This window comes from Barbus barbus (genome assembly GCF_936440315.1).
Source record: "Barbus barbus genome assembly, chromosome: 18".
NCBI lineage: Eukaryota > Metazoa > Chordata > Actinopteri > Cypriniformes > Cyprinidae > Barbus > Barbus barbus.
The window spans coordinates 24,704,707-24,722,952 of record NC_136746.1 but is presented as its reverse complement, the minus strand read 5'-3'; the positions used below and the strand labels follow the sequence as shown (position 1 = coordinate 24,722,952).

Here is an 18,246-nt window from a genome sequence, read left to right as displayed (position 1 = left end):
TGGTAATTGTGCAATGACCTCATTTGGCCTTGGCCCACTAGTGTTTAAGCGTGATCTCAGACGCCACACCTACGGTCCACTCACTAATCCATACGGCAAACAAAAATATGGCAAAAGCTAGATGAAAAATACCATTCCAATCTGATTGGCCGACACAACTACGGAAAGTTGCATTGCACTTCTTCTGTAAAGCGCTTTGTAAACACTGCTTTTAAAAGGTGTTATATAAACCAAGCTTTACTTACTTAGAGGCAGAATTAATCACTGGTTTTGCAGGAGCTGACATCAAACCTACTCCGAGTTTTGTTACTTAATGGCAAGCAGAATTGGAAAGGACATCAAAATACACCGACATATTTGTGTTTTGGACTAAAAGTGTTTCTGTGCATATTTCTCTCCTGATTCAGATTTTTCTCACTTGAGAAAGCTATATTCTGGATTGAGGGCTTGTATTTTAGCAACGGTCTGCTTATGTGTGATGTCCTGCCTTGCCAATCATGGTTGTGGTTCTGGCCTCAGTATTGATCCTGGGACAAAAAAATTACACACAAGAGTTAGAATCAAAAATGACCTCAGCGAGAAGCATCTGAATGATTAATGATCCCTGACCGGTATTGCAGGAGCAGAACAACTACTGACAAAGAAATTAAAAATGAATAATACCCTGTTCACAGGTGGTAACATCCATATCTAGCCAGCTCCTCACATAATTCACATATCTTTGGGCAGTTTTAATAAATTTCTGCAGCAGACCCACTGAGCTTGGGGTCTCTGTTCGGTGTGAACAGTTCAAGGAAGAGTTCAGCAGCTGTACTTTTAAAAAATACTCTAGGAGAAAAGAGTAACCTGATACACATTGGAGTGAGAACACAAATCAGATGAGACGTTCATGAGCCACAAATCTCTCCTGCGTCTGAAACATCACAGAACCACGCATGACGGCAAGAAGGACAGAGCCAGCAGCCTGTGATCAGCCAGAATATGAAAATAGCAGACTGACATAAACTTACTTTCCTGCACTATGATCTGTACTGGATCAGATCTTCAAGCAAAATACAATCCACACCATCCTATCCTATTCTGAAACTCAATATCAAAATGAAAGGAATGCAACAAATGAATAAACTCATTGACAGCATGTGAAATTTTAGGAATTTATCTCATTGAAATAGGTATTTTAGTGAGCTAAACAATCTGTGCTTTCTATAACTTCTGTAAGTTCTGGCTCACTTTCTGTTCATGAGTTGGAACTTGATGCCACAGAGGAGGAAATTCAATAATGTCACACAAAGGAGATTCAATACTCCATTTATGAAAAGCATTTAATAAATGAATGAAAACAATTAATAAAGCCTCAATTTTGACTAATTGTGCCAAAAAGTATCAATCATTTTGACTGTATTCAATATGTCGTTTGTTATGTAAAATACATTTTTTCTGATTATAAATATATCTCTAAACTAAGTTCAATACAGAGTGTCAAAACAAAAATTGTTGCCATACAGTATCAGTATACAGTAAATGTGTGTATTTTTATTAGTATAATTAAATTAGGATTATATAAGTGTCATTTCTTTAGTGTTGTCACATGAAAAGGGGTGTACTCACTTCTGTCAGATACTGTATATATTATAGTAGATCTTAGGCCTCAATAAAAAACATACAATTTTGCATCACTGTGCAACTGTGCAAACATGCAAATATGGATACACCCAATATGCTGTGTATATAATACGTGTTTAAAGCATACTTCATGCTGAAAACCTTAGATTTATATTACAATCCTTCATCCTGTTTGCTGTCTCAGGAATTGAACTTAAATTTAAAATTCACTTAATTCAGAATGGCACACAACCCTGACTTCAATGCATATGCAGTTCTCCTGGAGAAAGTTCAACATATAGGGTGAACTTGTAGCGAAGCCAGATGGTCCTTGGAACTTGGAACATTAAAACTAGTTAAATCAACGTTCAACCAGGCTGAGAGTACTGAAGCTGCCAGGTGAAATCACCAAGGCAATATATAACCAGACTTCACCTCACATAACGCCAAGCTGCCACAACAATCACTTCCTTCAGTCTTTGTGATGTCGGCTATTAACTAAATGTCCAACAGTGCTAATTCCTTAAAAAACAGTGAATATAATGGAGCTCTGGGGCAAAGCTTCTGAATATCCACTGACAGCTTAATTAGGGAAATGCTACAAGTCTGTAAGTAATGAAGGACGTATGAATGGACGTGAAATTGCAGGCAAACAGAAGATTGTTTTTTAAATAGAAAGTTAAAGTACACACTTATTTTTGTTAGTAGACAGAGATTTATTTAAAATTAGATTACATTTTAGCTACATTTTAGTCTTGGATGTGTATAATTGGCAAAGACTGAACAATATTTGGAACTTGAAATGGTCAAAAAAAGTATAAATCTCTGTGCAAGAACAAAAGTAAGTGCATTTTAGTGTGCAGTGGGAAATCCTTTGGGCCTCAGTCATGAAACACAAGCTGAACGAATCTCTATGTAAAACATTCATAAATCCAATTGAATTAAATGCAGCAATTTGCATTGCAACGGTTTTGCAAACGATTTGCACAGAAATTTGCTCTGCTTGTGTTTCATGAATGAAGCCCATTGAGATTTTGCGATTGTTACGGTGATTTCGTTAAAGGATTTCATGCAATTACATTCTTTATTGATTTTTAATAAAGGTTTTAGTAATGTCAGCACTTGAAACATATGTGGAACAAAGATGTCTTCAGGAATCACAGAGGTTTAATATTTGTTTATGAAGGGGTGGTATTACACTACCTGCAGCTGCTGCAGTGCAGTTCTCATGCACAATGAGTCAATGACTGATTACTCATTTAAAACCCACTATCAAATGAATGAATCAAATGAAAAGGAAACTTCACAGACTAAAAGCTCACAGCTTAATAACAATCACCGGAAAGGAAACTCCTTCGCTGGGATTATCTTGGATTATTATTTAGTATTTTGCGTTGCATGGTAAGGCCAAGCAAATAACTCCAATATGTGTGACTTGGTAAACCGCTAAAGAGACGTAGATTAATGTATCATGTCATCTTTAATTTCCTAGATTTTGATACTAAAGGGAACTGCTAGATGCAAAAGTCTAAAATGTGGCCCGTCCAGTTCCCACAAAGTCCTGGCTCAGAATTTGGCCACAACCGTTGAAATATTATCTCCACAAGAAAACTGAAGCAAAATATCCTGGCCCACCTTATTTTTCAGAAAAAAAAGACTTTGAATAAAATGATATTCTCCAGCCATGCTGGTTCTGCCGGGGTTATGCTGTGCTTCCAAATGTAACATGGCAGCAGTAAAGTATCATAAACGTGCATTATGGTCAAATAAAATATCACCATCATCTCATCATCTTAAAAGATGATATTAAATAACAGAATTATTAATTATCACTTTCCTTTCTTTCATTTCAAAAACACTATTTGGTTGCAGTTAAATTACCCACACTGAACCATATGATATTCTCTAAAAGTGTAATTCATTTTCAAGGCATTTAAGATGTGAAAATCCATTTAAAACACCTCAGATAATTTTGACGCTAACATCATTATTAGATTGAGTTTGTGTACCCAGCAGGGAATTTCAGCCCCTTCCAAGCATTGTAAACATCTGTTTTCTCTTAACATTTGGTCACAGTTTATTTTCATTATTTTGAACATTGTAAATATGCTGCTATTATCTGTTTCTACTTGCAAATTCATTTAAAGGTTAGTTTATCACTTAATTTGGCAAATTGAACAGCAATATATATAGCGCAGTCTGCAGTCTGACAGTTTCTTGTTACATTTACGAGATGTCTAGAGCCCACTCTGTCTTCATATCCTTCTGTTGTGGCACATTTTATTTTTCCAGTTCAGTTGTTGTTTTATGGTCATTTAGAAGACCTTGAGTAATGGCCAATGTGGAAACATTCTGAAGAGTCTGTTATACATATTAGTGTCTCATTTATTTATAGTTCTGTTCACTCATGCCACATACAGAGATTGTAAATGTTCACGTCATATTTGCCAACATCTCTCTCTCCATATCTTTCTCTGTACACTTGTAAAAAATAATAATGCTAAATAATAATAATAGGTGGAAAATAACATAAGCTCTGCCTTGTTTTGTTTGATTTGCATTATAGTCACCACCTGATATTTTACAGCAACTTTAATCCTTAAAGGCTGCTCCAAAAAGTAGTCAGCAATTGCATCAAGCATTGTAATAAGCTTGGTGAAACAAATCCAAGATGGCAAACAATATGTTGCTTTATTTAAAAGGCAATGGCTGTGGACATTTCAGAGCAGTGATAGTCTCTTTGCTAATTACATTAGCACATACATGTGTGCTTATTGCTAGCAACTGCAAGAAATGCGAGTTAATTTAAATAAACTGAATTTAAAGTTGTTGTTTTTTTTAATTAAAAGAATAGATTACAAGAAAAACTGCCATCTTAGATAAGTTTGTTTCTTCATGAGAACAGATTTGGAGAAATTTAGCATTACATCACTTGCTCAACAATGTAGTGAATGGGTGCCGTCAGAATGACTGTCCAAACAGCTGCTAAAAACTTCACAATAATCCACAGGTAATTCAGTCCATCAATTAATGTAAAGTGGAAAGTTCCATCAATATGTTTTTAACTTCAAATTGTAGCTTCTGGCTAATATTCAAGTCCTGTGTTAAAAAGTGGCTTTGTCTGAATCAGGAGAGAAATATGCAGGGATCAAAAACCATTTACAACGGTCCCAAACAACAGACCTCAACAGTCCCAAATGGATTCTCTCATGCTGATGGCACCCATTCACTGTAGAGGATCCATCTTGAATCACCCGAGGATGCGTAAATGTCAACAAATTTAGATTTTTAGGTGAACTATTCCTTTAAGTTTCAGCTACAAAAAGTATTCAAATGAAATAAAATGGAATAAAATGAGTTTAAAAATGTATATTTCATGTAGAACGGTTTATTAGCTTTGCAACACGCTAAAGGAAAACGAACTGTGAGTCAAGCATGCTTCACGATTGCTCTTTGATACATTCAGCTCTTAGCTCTTCTGGAGAATATTGAGCATGTGTGTGAGTATCTGCTTAATGTCTCAGATATAGAAAAAAAATCATGTTTTCCTTCACAGGCAGAAACATCTGTAAGAGCCTCAGTTCTATCATTAGCACACTACGTGCACTCACTGTGTTTGTGTTGAGTGCACACATGTGTGTTTTCACTGCTGCTGGGGGAGGAGGAAAAGTCTCCAAACTATTTGTGTCACTTTGAGCACAAGAAGAGCAAAGACGACAGGAAAACTATTCGATGACTGGCAAAAGAAATTCTGCCATGCGGTATTCATCAAAATACTCCAGCAATCGTTTCAATGAAATAACCGCCCAACTCTGGAGCAATCGTTTCTAACTGGACAAAAACTTGGGCTCCACGAGCCAAAAAAACAATTCTGAGCAACAGGGGCATGTTACCCACACTTGTGGAGGGAAAACAAATGACGCAGTATTGTGAAATGGCACCATCTCAATTCAGACTGCATCTGGTCAAAGCCACTCCTCATTTTCGTTCATTTTCGTGGCTTCCCCACCTCTAGCCCATTTTCACGACATTTCCTTACTTCTAATGACTATTTGAGAGCTCGAGCAGTTACTGCTGTCAACGAAAATGAGAGGCTAAAGGCTAACCGTCAGCTAGCTAACACCCAAACTGCCCTCACTGGACAACTTCCTGTCATTTGTCTTAGAGCAAACAGGCAGGAAATAGCTTTGAATATAGCTACGCTGCATTTTAACATGCTAGCATCGTGCAGACAGACTTTATGATAAATCTTGCTCTCCTGAGGGTCTGGCAAACCGGTTCACGGATCTAAAGTGCACCGTGACCTCAGATACGTTAAGAATCACATGATGACAACTATAAAGCACCTCTACAGCCAAACTCTGAGCACATGATAGAATTTACCTTCACCGCTTTTAGCTACATATCAGTTGACACTTCACTCAGTGCATGTGGAAGAGAGACGTTTCCAGGAAATGGATACGAACAAAGCATAAGTCATTTAGAGAGGTGTACTGTGGATATTTATCATACTTAATATGTCTGCGTGTACTGAATGATATATATATATATATATCTGTAGTGGAGTTATGAATGCTATGATATTCACGAATCCATCAGCACTGGAAACTAACACACTGATGAAAGGCACGGTTACAATGTCCAAATAAACAATGTCTTTAAAGGTGAATGTTTCACTGGCCATTACTAGTCAATTCAATAATGCACAGGATTGATATTTCACAAACATTCTAGTTTGGGGTGGTTTTAAACACCCAACCCTAAGTATTCAATTTCTCCAAACAATTTAGCCTGTATGTATAGGTCTATGTAGGTCATTTCAGGCTTAGTTGTGCTATTCAGTTTTATTGTTTGCTAATTATTTTTGGTAACATTAAAACCTCTCATTATGTAAATTATGAAATGTTAACCATTCAAAATGTAATCAAAAGTGGTGGTATCATTCTAATGTAACCACCTAATATTTGTAAAATTATCAAATGATTAGATTGCTGCTAAATGAATAAAATGTCATTCTGAAGATTTCCTTTCTACAATTTGCATAATGAAATGCAATCGGTATTTCATTTCTTGTATATATTTAACCATATTGCCAAATATGTCAAATGTTGCATATTGATTCTCGTGCAAAGCCAATGGAAATGTAATAATTTGCTTAGTGCCATGATATCTGCAAAACAGCTATAATGGAGTATTTTGTTTACCCAGAATGAAAGTCTAAAAAAGGTGGAAGATATGCCACTTGATATCATGCAAAAGCAACAGGGTTTTTTTTTAACTAAAAATGTAAACTTTATTGTATTATGTATTTTTAAACACATAGCAGGCTCTTATGGCTCATATATTATGATATAAAATAAAATTACGGTGGCCGAGAGAGCTCAACGTGCTGCAAATAGAAAAAACACCTGCAAATTAAGAAAACAACTTTGTCAATTTGACAACACACGTGCTGCAAATGCTCTCAACACAACCAAATAAAGAAACGCACTGCAAATAAAAAAATAAAAAACGCCTGCAAATTAAGAAAACAACTTTGTCAATTTGACAACACACGCGCAGCAAATGCTCACAACATAACCAAATAAAGAAACGCACTTCAAATACTCAACACAACCAAAAAAAGAAATGCGCTGCAAATAGCATTCTTTATTTGTTTGTGTTGTGAGCATTTGCAGCACCTGCTGTCAAATTGATGAAGATGTTTTCTTGATATGCTGGTGCTTTTTATGTTTGCATGTGTTTTCTGAAGTTGCAGCGCGTAGAGCTCTCTTGGCCACCGTAGAATATGGAGCTCATACTCGAGGAAACAAAAACACATTGGTTTTATTCAGAGGCCCAAACTGAACAAAAATATTTAATTTGGTGCAGCTGCTGATATTTATAAACCTAAAGAATTAAGCTGATTTTGATAAATCTGTTATCACTACTTCACTCAATAATATGTCTTAGTAAGATGACATTTAAATGCTTAGTTTTATAATCAAAGCTCTTTAATTTTCATTGTGGGGGGTGGGGGCATAAAATGCAATGCAATACAATGATGACTGAGAGATGTAGAAATAAACGTTCCTCAAAAGCCTGATGATCATATTTGATACTCACATCTGAACATTAATTTTTCTAAAGAAAAATATGTATGAATAATAAAATAAACCTACTTCAAATATTACTAACGATATAAAAATTATTTTACAGCAAATAGACGTGTACCACAACCTGAAGGTGGAGATTTACAATTATACTAAATGCCTTTTACTTGAAGGCATGCAGTAGTTTTTTCAGCACAGCTTTGATCAAGTCGATAATTTAGAGTCTTTGTGTATTGAATTTGATGCAGTAGGCTTTTTACGGTTTAAAAAAAATGACTTTACCTTACTTTACTTTTTTTTTTATTATACGTTTTTTAGGGTTATTTTAAAAATGTGCACATTTAACATTGTTCTTTTCCAGGAAATGCAATTTTTTTATATAACAAAATAAAAATTACTGAATTCTGAAAACGCAGGCAGTGAATATGCAGCTTAAACAATAGGCAGCATCATGGAACATAAAAGCGGCGTGGAACTGTAGCAGTTTGAGAACTTTAAGTGTCCTGACCTCGACTTGTCTCAGATGGTTTGCTTTAACTAAACTGGACTAAACTGTAGCGAGTGCAGAGGTGAAAACTTGTATGACCTTGGGCTTGTCTCACCAGTTTGTTTTAACTGGCAGGGGGCTTTCGCGCCTATTACTGATAGATCTAATGAGAAAGGGTCAGAAAAGCCAACCTGTGCCGAGTGGAAATGGATGGGGTAGGGCTATCTCACTGCAATTGCCCTGCCACCTGCCAGTGACTGCACAGGGGGCGTCCTGATTGCTAACAGACCCGTTTGTGCCGTGCACCCAGGTGTCTTCATTCTCACCAATCAGTCATGCACACGACGGGCTTTTTGCTACAGCACACATGCTGAGATCCACGGAGAGAGAGATTCCTTTGCTAAGTGTGTTTAGTTCTAATTCCTCTTACAGCCGCCTTGTCAAACGCAGATGTGCTTAAGAAGATGTTTGGAAAATAAGGGTGAAAGCTAGAAGAGTGCTTTTTGCTGAATCTGGCATGAAGACGGTAACGGTTTAGATGTGAACCAACAACATTCAGCCTGTTTGATGCCAAGTGCAGTTCAGAAATTCTCATCTGAGCTTATATATCAATATTAATAAGAAAATGTGTGGCTTGACCCACACTGGAACTCGCACAGCGCCTGACATAAAACTTAGCATAATCTTTCCACATTAAATCTGCTTTAAACAAATAATCTCTCTCTGGTTGACTGTACCTGATAGTGATTTGAGCTTACATTGAGATAACTGCAACAATTATAATAATAAAACAATGGCGTTTGTGCAAAAAAAAGTAGGTCTGTTAAAGAAAACCCCAAAATAATTCCCTTCAGTTCAGAATCAGAATTCAATCAGGGTCTCTACAACAAAAATCTCTGAATGGTCCAAACAAAATATCACAGCTCATCCAACAATAATACATTTTTTAGTGATTTAAATATGCACCGAAAAGATACTACTGACCTGATTCCAATTGCAAGCAAAAACCTTCCTTTTTCTCACTTTATAGCAAGTGCTTTTACAAAGTGTAATTTCTGAAATCATTGTCAGCTGGCCTTTTGTATATATATGTCATCATTCAGCTTCATTCAATCCTTGATCTGGCATTTTCGGTATTACAAAGGTCTCTGACAAATCCTCTGAGACTTCTGCCTTTTAAACATTTATTCCCCCATAAAATGATCTGAACATTTGGGACAATGTCTGTGTGTGTGTAACTATGAAATCTGAAATTGGACACTGGATTTACAAACAGGCAAAGCACAGCTGTTGAAAGTGATCAATAAACCATATGCTTGGCTGACTGTTCGCCGGACCGTCCTGTCTCTCATCATTTTAAACCTATGCGTTTCTGGAACAAGCAGCAACAATTACATCACTGCATTTGTTGGAGTACCTATGATCCGGAACATCAATGAGACAAAACAACTCAACATAGTTCAGACAAGCTCAAACAACATAAAACCGAACCATAAACACAGAAAGCATCCAAGACAACACAGTCCTGAACAAAGCAACTACAGGACTAAAGCTTCCTACTGACTTTAAAAATCATTTTGTCAACATCGTCATTAATAATATTCACCGTTCAATACATTTGTGACCCTGGACCGGGTCAGACGGGTATGTTTGTAGCAATAGCCAATAATACATTGTATGGGCCAAAATTATTGCTTTTTCTTTTATGCCAAAAATCATTAGGATATTTAGAAGATATTTTGTAAATTTCCTATACTGTAAATATATCAAAACTTAATTTTTGATTAGTAAAATGCATTGCTAACTTAATTTGGAAAACTTTACATTTTTTTGCACCCTCAGATTCCAGATTTTCAGATAGTTGTATCTCGGCCAAATATTGTCCTATCATAACAAAGCTTATTTATTCAGCTTTCATGTGATGTATAAATCTCAATTTTAAAAAATTGACATTTATGACTGGTTTTGTGGTCCAGGGTTACATTTGTTATACACGCTCAGAAAAAAAGGTACAAAACTGGGTGACACACTTTCAAAAGGTACTGATATATATCTTGAAATTAACCATTTAGGGATAAACAAGGTACAAAAATATTTTTGTACCTTTTAGCTTTTGTACCTTAGGGTACCGCCCCAGTGACAGCATTGTACCTTTTTGTCTGAGAGTGTATGTGTGTTATAGCCCATTTTGTGAAATTCTGAAGCAAAAAACAAAGCCCAACCATGATATTCACTGTATTCACTTAGTATCTGCATGTTGCTGTAATCTCCTACCTGTTAACGTGACATCGCTGTAGATGTTGGAGAGCTGTTCTTTCAACAAGACCTGTTGCATCTGAGCCGCTTTCTCCCGCTGCAGTTCCAGCATCATGTCTGGGTGGCTGGCCAGCTTGCAACCCTTTTGTTTGTCCAGAGCGAAGTCACTGCGCACTATGTCTGCATGGAAACCGCGAGAATGCTTTTGGAGTACAAACGAGAGGACAAACTAACCACTAAAAGTGCAATGCATGTGGTTTGCATTGTGGACATGTTTACTAGATACTCAAAATCTATTTCTTTCTCTTCCATGTTTATTGATAAAAAGTCTGGGTAGTTAAAAAGCCATTTCTTTTCAACAGGCATGCACTACATAAATGAAATGCATCAATATTTATTCAAATATATTTTAGATTTATGCATGCATATTTGTCCACATCGTATGGAATGACATCCCTTTAATATCTTGATTCCAAGCAGTATTTCTGGAATATAGTTACATTTTCCATCAAGTTTTCTGAACTCAAGTCATGAAGTACAAAAAACTTCTCACTCAATCTGCAAAATACCTGCCTAAATTAAAATTACCAAATCAGACCTCACCATCTTCATAGTTTTTGAGGTAATAGTCTGGTCCAGGCCCTCTAAACTTTGCAAGATTCTTCAGGTTATGAAACTGGAGAAAGTCGGTCCGTTTGCCCCCAAACCTCAAATAAGCTGGAGAGAGTCCCCGTGCCAGAGTGACTAACCGCTTGGAGCTGTGGATACAGAAAGATGTAGATCACAGATCCAAAGGCTCAGAGAAACCCAAAGTGCTACAGCTGAACTGTACAAAGTAAATATTAGCAGTGATTACTGTCTATAGGCCTACCTAATTTAATTTGTCCAATCACAAGTTATTATGATTGAGTCATATTTAAAAAAAATGCAGTCCAGTGAATTCAGTCATACTTTTTTACTTAATAAAACATGTTATTTTAAATGTGACCATGTGAAGCTATTTAGATGACCTGATTAGAGATTGTACAGAGAGCTTTTCTTTATGATTTTCACTATGAAAGGGAAGATGGACAGTAAAGTTTAAGGTTTGTTTATATAGGATCTTTCCAATTGTATTAGGTTGTATATGAGCTACACACATTATAAGACATAAACACGCAGCATGCATATATATGATACAGTATATACAGCACACTGTTTGCGACATTGTGTCTTATTTTATTTGACGATATAAAGTCAGTAATGCCGACACGAGAAAACGGGATATATAGCAGAATAATGCAATAATATCTCAAAGCTCATCAATAATTAAAAACTTCTATTTTGTTTATTTGATTTGATTTATTTATTTGTCAGCAGCGACCTGGTGCGTAACTTTCTTACAGAACCTCAGACTGGCATTCATCAGGTTTAATGTAATGTATGAATGTGTTTTAGGCCGCAGTTCTGAAATCAACAGGAGATTATTTCGCCCAGAGCTGCAGTCTGTGGTGCTACACGCTCGTTTCTTTCTAAATAAATACATACCAGATTTTTTTAGTGCTTTCCTAAATAATGAGACATAATACGGTACCAGTCGTAAAAAGAGAAGCTGTAAAAGGTGCACATAAAAGTAGGCCTATAAATTGCGCAAATGTTCCATTGCCTTTGAGCGCAAAGAACTTAAAAACAACAGATAAAATAAAAGAAGGATTAAATGAAATAGGAGTGAAATAAAATAAAATAAAATAAATAGGCTATAGCCTACTATGTGAAGTGTTTTGTGAAAAGCTAAACTAGCTAAATTACCACAAAATTTAATCGGCGAAGCCTGTGTTTTGGACGGTGGGCCGAAACTGATTTTTAGGAAAAAATAAATAAATAAATAAAATTTTGGAAAGAGAAAGAGAAAAGTTGAACAAGCAACAAACTCACATTTCGCTCATCTGGGTGTCACTTCCAATAATGTTAATAATTATATTTAATCATACCAAGCACGAAGCATGACTAAGCATGTTATTTGGGGAAAATTACAACAGCTACTAACAATTTAAAAGAACAAAATATTAGTGCAGCTTACAGCAGAATAATAGAGATAATAACTGCGATACATTTTTCTTCAGCATTGTGTTATTATTGTTACCATTAGCATTGACATAATGAGAACGTTATTTTGAACGCAAGCATGTGCATATCCTTAGCCAAACATTATGAATATCACTATTACCTCAAATGTGTGGAACGGATATTCTCAAACCATATGAGATAGAAAAATAACATATCGTGGATACAAATGTTCAAGTAGCCTAGTCATGTCAAATTCCGCGTTTATTCAGTCCTGGTTCATTTCCATATATTAAAAGAATTGAAGTACGCAAAATGTAAAAACCAAATAAACCCCTTTGACTGCTTTACCACCTTAATCTGCAATAACTTGCATTGTACACAACAGAAAACTAACAATAATGCCACGACAGCAGACTGGGGTTCATATTTATGTGGGCCAGTTCATACAAATTCCTTTTTTTCCAACACCTCATCCAGACTACAATAATAATTATTTGGTAATATATCAGTAGTAAACACTACATCGATACTGAAACCTGTCCTGGGCTATGAAAGACGGTTTCCCCGTATGGTTTTGTGTCTTTTCTCCTCTGGGGGCTGGGACACTCATATTCACTTCCAGGTCAAGCCCTGGTGTGCAAATTAACACAACCATTCAAATCTGCGCGTATATTCAGGCTTCTCGCTCTAATATATAAATTCATATTCGTATGCGGTGTAGAGAGATATAGGCTCACATGCGAAGCTCATCCCACAACACAGTTTCACTGAGATCCAACAGATGTTTTTGAAGCATTGCGCGTAAACATGTGGAATTGTACTTCGCGCGTAAAATCAATGTCCAAAAGTGCGAACATATATATATACAAGTAATAGGCTACACTGGTATTTTACGTGATAACATTATAAACCGCATAGAAAGACGATCATATCTCCAAAGAGAACCAAACATGAATTGAAAATAAACGGGTTTTGTAGTAGCCTATCTTTACAGAAATATGGTATTGTTTAAAATTAGTGAATTTAAGACGTTGGTCGATGGATTAAAAGTAGTACTAAGTGTTTGGGCAGTTATAGGCTATGTTATTGGAAAGATTCATTGATAATGTCTAGTAGAGTTCCTGTTGGAAAATCCAGTTTAAGCCGGGTAGCTGTGCTTGGAACATGGAAGATGGTTTCTGGCTGGTCACTATCGGGTCCAGCTCGACCACTTTTAAGATGGTTTGTCGCTTGTCCGATATGGTTTACCGGCTTCAAACCAGCTACTATGTACTAAAACACACAAACCAGCATAGGACGGCTTCTCCAACAGGATCTTGTTTCTAATTCCACACCAACACATCAGCATCACCAAAGCATCATCGTGCGTAAGATGTAATTGCAAAAATGTAATACCTTAAGAAGTCCAGCCAGCCATCCTTTACGATAGATGGATCCAACTGCAACGAGAGGAAGTTGTCATTCAAAACTTTCACCGGGCTTCGCGTATTCACGTCCAGTAAAATCAAGGTTCTCTCCAGAAAGCTCTGTCTCTTCCCTCCGGACACTGGTCTCCTGTAGGTAGCGGCGGAGGAAATGAGAGACTGGAGTATCAGTGCCAACCACAGTGACGAGCCGAACACTGGGCAGAGGAACTGCCTGGGCATCTTCTGTCCTCAAGCACCGGGCGGAGCGCAGTGAGGGAGATCCAGCAGAGATCTCCTTATAAAACCCGATCAAAAAGCACCTGAAGTGTTTTTATGCCCCTCCTTGAGCGTGGATCACTGGTGTCTCTTTCAGCCCCCCTATCTTCAGCTGTTTTGGAGTTAGCTGGAGTAAACTCACGCCCCAGGGCCAGCCTCCATCACACTGCTGCCCCTGCACCGCCCTCTGTAGTAACGCAACAGCTCTTAAAGGTAAGATGACTCTTATTTAACAGAAGCTTCTTCAGCTGGGGGGTATCTGAAGCATAATTGCTCTGTTTGCACACAAAGGAAAAAAATGAAATAAAAATAAGAATAGAATAAAATAAAATGAATAAACGCAAACAAAAAAGTTGTAGCTCTTCAGACGTTCTTTGGTTCAGTAAAGGATTATTTATGGCTGTATATGGTTCTTTGGCGTTAAAAAGTTATTTTTATGTTACATTTATAGGTTCTTCACAATATCTGGTGTTTGTTTTGTTTTTGTTTTTTACACCAGTACATCATTTTTTTCTGTATTTTAAAAATATTTTTCAGTGGAGTTGTAAAGCTGTAAAGTCATTTATGGTTATAATTGGAAAGTTGATTTTTAAGGGACTGTTTTCTGCTATTTCTATATTTTATTTTTTATTTTTTTCTGACTGAAGTACTAAACCAGTACGTAATTATGCTTTAGTCGTCTAAAACGAAGAGTAACGGTTCATATGATTACTCATGGACTAATCAACTGTTCACCTTATTTTAAAACTCAGTCCTGTTGTCGTTATCCTAGAGCAAATTATTTTTTTTGTGCATAAATGGCTACAAATAGTGAAAAGTTTAACACGTTTTCGTAAAGAGAATTTAAAGTTGAGCTTTCTGTTTTTACAGATGAACATTGTACAGATTTGCTACTGCAGGGTTATTAAAAAACAAACTGTTTTGTGCTTTTTCGCCTCCGACGACCTATTTACAAGTTCATATATTGATATGTTGATATGCATTAACAAGTTATTATACGTGTACTTATGATGTTTTCTTCAAAAGGACTATGGACTATTTTAAAGACAATTTACAGAGATAAAAGCTTATAACCCCACGTGGGGGAAATAATAAAGAAATACACAATGCTGAAGAATATAATACAACGTGTAACTATTATATACAACAACCGTTACATATTTATAGGGGGAAAATATATTATTTCCCCCATGTAAGAAAAACAAACACCTGACAAAATATCAATAACCTACTGAAAAAAATAGCCTCTCTTTTTCATGAAAATGTGTTTATTGTAATTATTCACATCGGGACCGGTCTCGTTAGAAGCAAACTATTGAACATAGAGATCACAAATCATCTGGTAACTCACCTCGTGTTGTGTCTGAAAACATTTCTTGCTTTATCTTTTTGAAATATTCGTTTACAAAGCCCCCAGCGCGAGCTAGTTTTCTATCTTTTCGATAAAACAATTGTAGGCTATATATAAACCATTGATATGTGTATAATTCCCGAGCATCACAGATCTGACGCTGTTCTTTGTCCTTTCATTGCTTTATGCACTGCACATTTTTGCTGTGCAATGTGAATATAAAGTGCTGAACATATGGTTTAGTCTATAAAAATTCGGTTTTATGAGTGCATCTTTTGGCGTGACATACCAGCCGACTTGCGATCATCTCAATGGGTGACTGGCATACGCCATGCTCTTATTAAACTTGAGACGTGCACAGTTCAGTGTATAGGCAATAAAATAATGCTCTGTCACCTGACTCAGGACACTGATGTCTAATAACGGGAACCGTGTGATTTGTCCTTCTGTGACGGGCACTTTGGCCTAACATCCCGGGCGTCCTGCAACAGTCCACTTAGCCTACAGTCTGCAGAATAAAGGAGAATAAAAGAAAACAGATAGAAAATAAGACTCTTTGCTGTTTTTACAGTATGTTTCTTGGCAGTAAACCAGACAGGGCGCCTCTCTTTAACTTCAGATTTATGACGAGATTTATCAAGTTTTATACGAGAAATCTTTTGAAGTTCATTTTTAGCTTTCTAAACTGGAACTCACAGTTTCAGAGATTATTGGGAGTAAATATATCAAACAGGGTTAACATTCAGTACAGTTTATTGTGAAGCAAAACAATATAAAGTAGTCCGGATTGCGTATCTGTTGCTCCATTCTGATAAAAAGCGCGAGGTTAAAACTTTAATAAAAAAAAATATTTTAGCTATAAAAAAACAACATGATTAAAGTTCTAAATAATGCATTCAAGTAGTTTAATTATTTCTTCCGAATATATTTGGCGTTTATTTTAGAATGCATTTAGTAAAATAAAAACCTTTCAGATTCACTTAAAAAAATATATATAGCTTATATATATTTCTGCATAAAAGTTTCTGGTTATAATATTTACGCGCATTATTAATTACTAAAATGATAACAATAAGATTATGCTGATCAGATGAGAAGAGAAAGGTTTCAAACTAAAGCTCAAAATGTTTTACGTTGTAGTGCGTTATATTCAGATTATAAACACTACAATTAGGCTATGTTTGGACAGTAGCCTATATTTTGGTCGGGTAGGCTAAATTGTCAAATTTCACAGGATAATTAAAAAATACAGGTCAACAAATAACATCTTCAGTTATTATTACAATAATAGAAAAAATGTCTACTCACCTTTTTAAAGTTTAGGTTTAAAGTTCATGCACACGAAATTAAATAGAATATTTAGGCTATTTGCAATAGAAATTAATCAGGATTCTGTGAAAGTAAAGCAATTCCCGAAAGTAATCGTAAACGCGGATTAGACAACTAAGCACGAATGATTGCATGAATTTTCTTTATTCTTTTGATATCAGTTTTGTATATTATTTGTGCTGTGATTTTCCCTGTTGAGTCTTTAGTGAAACCATCCGAGCACGGCACTCCCACTGTTTCAAACAGGCTCCTAAAGGACGTGCAACATTTCATCCAAGTGGACCATCAATAACTTATTAGTAAAAGTTTCCTGAGCCTGCTAACTGTACTGTGAGCCCTCCCTGCAGACCGTCGACAAGGTCAAGGCTTTACATACGGGTCCCTCTGAATATCGACGAGCCGTGGGCAATAAGAGGGAGAAAAAACAACAAAAAACTCCACATATTTGTCTCTGATTTACGAGGTGGAAGCGAGTGATGCTGAGCAGACAAAAGTGGTTAGTACACACAGCCAAACATCTCCAAATTCTTCTTTTTCTCTTAGTTTTAATTTACCAATAAACTCTTCAGATTGGTGTTGTCTATCATCTGTGCCATTGGCTGTCTGCTTGAGGCCTGGCTCCAAACACCCAGGGGATAAAAGTAAGTGTTTATGAGACCACAGCTTATTGTTTCACCCCGCTGCTGGCGAAGGGAGTTTTTTGACATTTCGAAATGATTTGACAAAAATCCCACAGAACGAATTTCTTGCTTTTGGGAACGAAAACTGCTGGAAATGCAAATAGGGGAAGTTTGCATTACAAAATGTGATTTATTATCTTATAGATGTTTAATATCTATAAACGTAACTGATACACATCATGATGCCTTCCTATACATTTGTGTGTGTGAATACTAGCCTATATGTAGAACCACCGAACAAGCGTTCTCTTAAAATAAATAAATAAAATAAACTACCAGGGGCCATTTCTTAAACATATATGTTGTAGGCATGCCACTATTTATGTTATATTATTTAAGGTGTTTTGCAAAATTACAATTTGATATCATTAGTCAAATAGAACAATATCACTTGTCTGTAAGTTTCCATCATTCAGTGGCATTCAGTTATCGAAGCCAATGCAAATTGTTATATAGTGCCACCTTGTGGCAAAGATTCCTTATGACTCGTTAACTTTTATTCCACATAAAAGTAAAGTTTGCATTAAGTTTTAATGGAACATCTATTGCCTTTTTTGGACGGTAAGTAGCCTGATTTAGGTATTCGATCATTTACGTTAGGCTACCTGTATTTACACAAGGTTGAAATATTGCATGACATTCATTAAGAATATACAGGTGATAATAAAAACAATAATAATAATAATAATAATAAATTTAACTTTTATTAAATGCAAAATTA

The 18,246-nt window shown here is 36.1% G+C and overlaps 1 protein-coding gene across 1 annotated transcript in view; it reads right to left on the bottom strand.

Annotated features, from left to right (window-relative positions):
- LOC306883893 (inactive heparanase-2-like) overlaps nt 1-14,129 on the bottom strand; it is a gene marked incomplete at both ends in the record, with an annotated part of 71,576 nt that extends 57,447 nt beyond the window's left edge. Inside the window, 3 exons of the mRNA XM_079439397.1 lie at nt 10,456-10,617; nt 11,041-11,195; nt 13,879-14,129. Of these exons, the coding sequence (XP_079295523.1) occupies nt 10,456-10,617; nt 11,041-11,195; nt 13,879-14,129 (568 nt within the window). The remainder of the gene's footprint in view (nt 1-10,455; nt 10,618-11,040; nt 11,196-13,878) is intronic.
- Nucleotides 14,130-18,246: the final 4,117 nt, after the last annotated feature.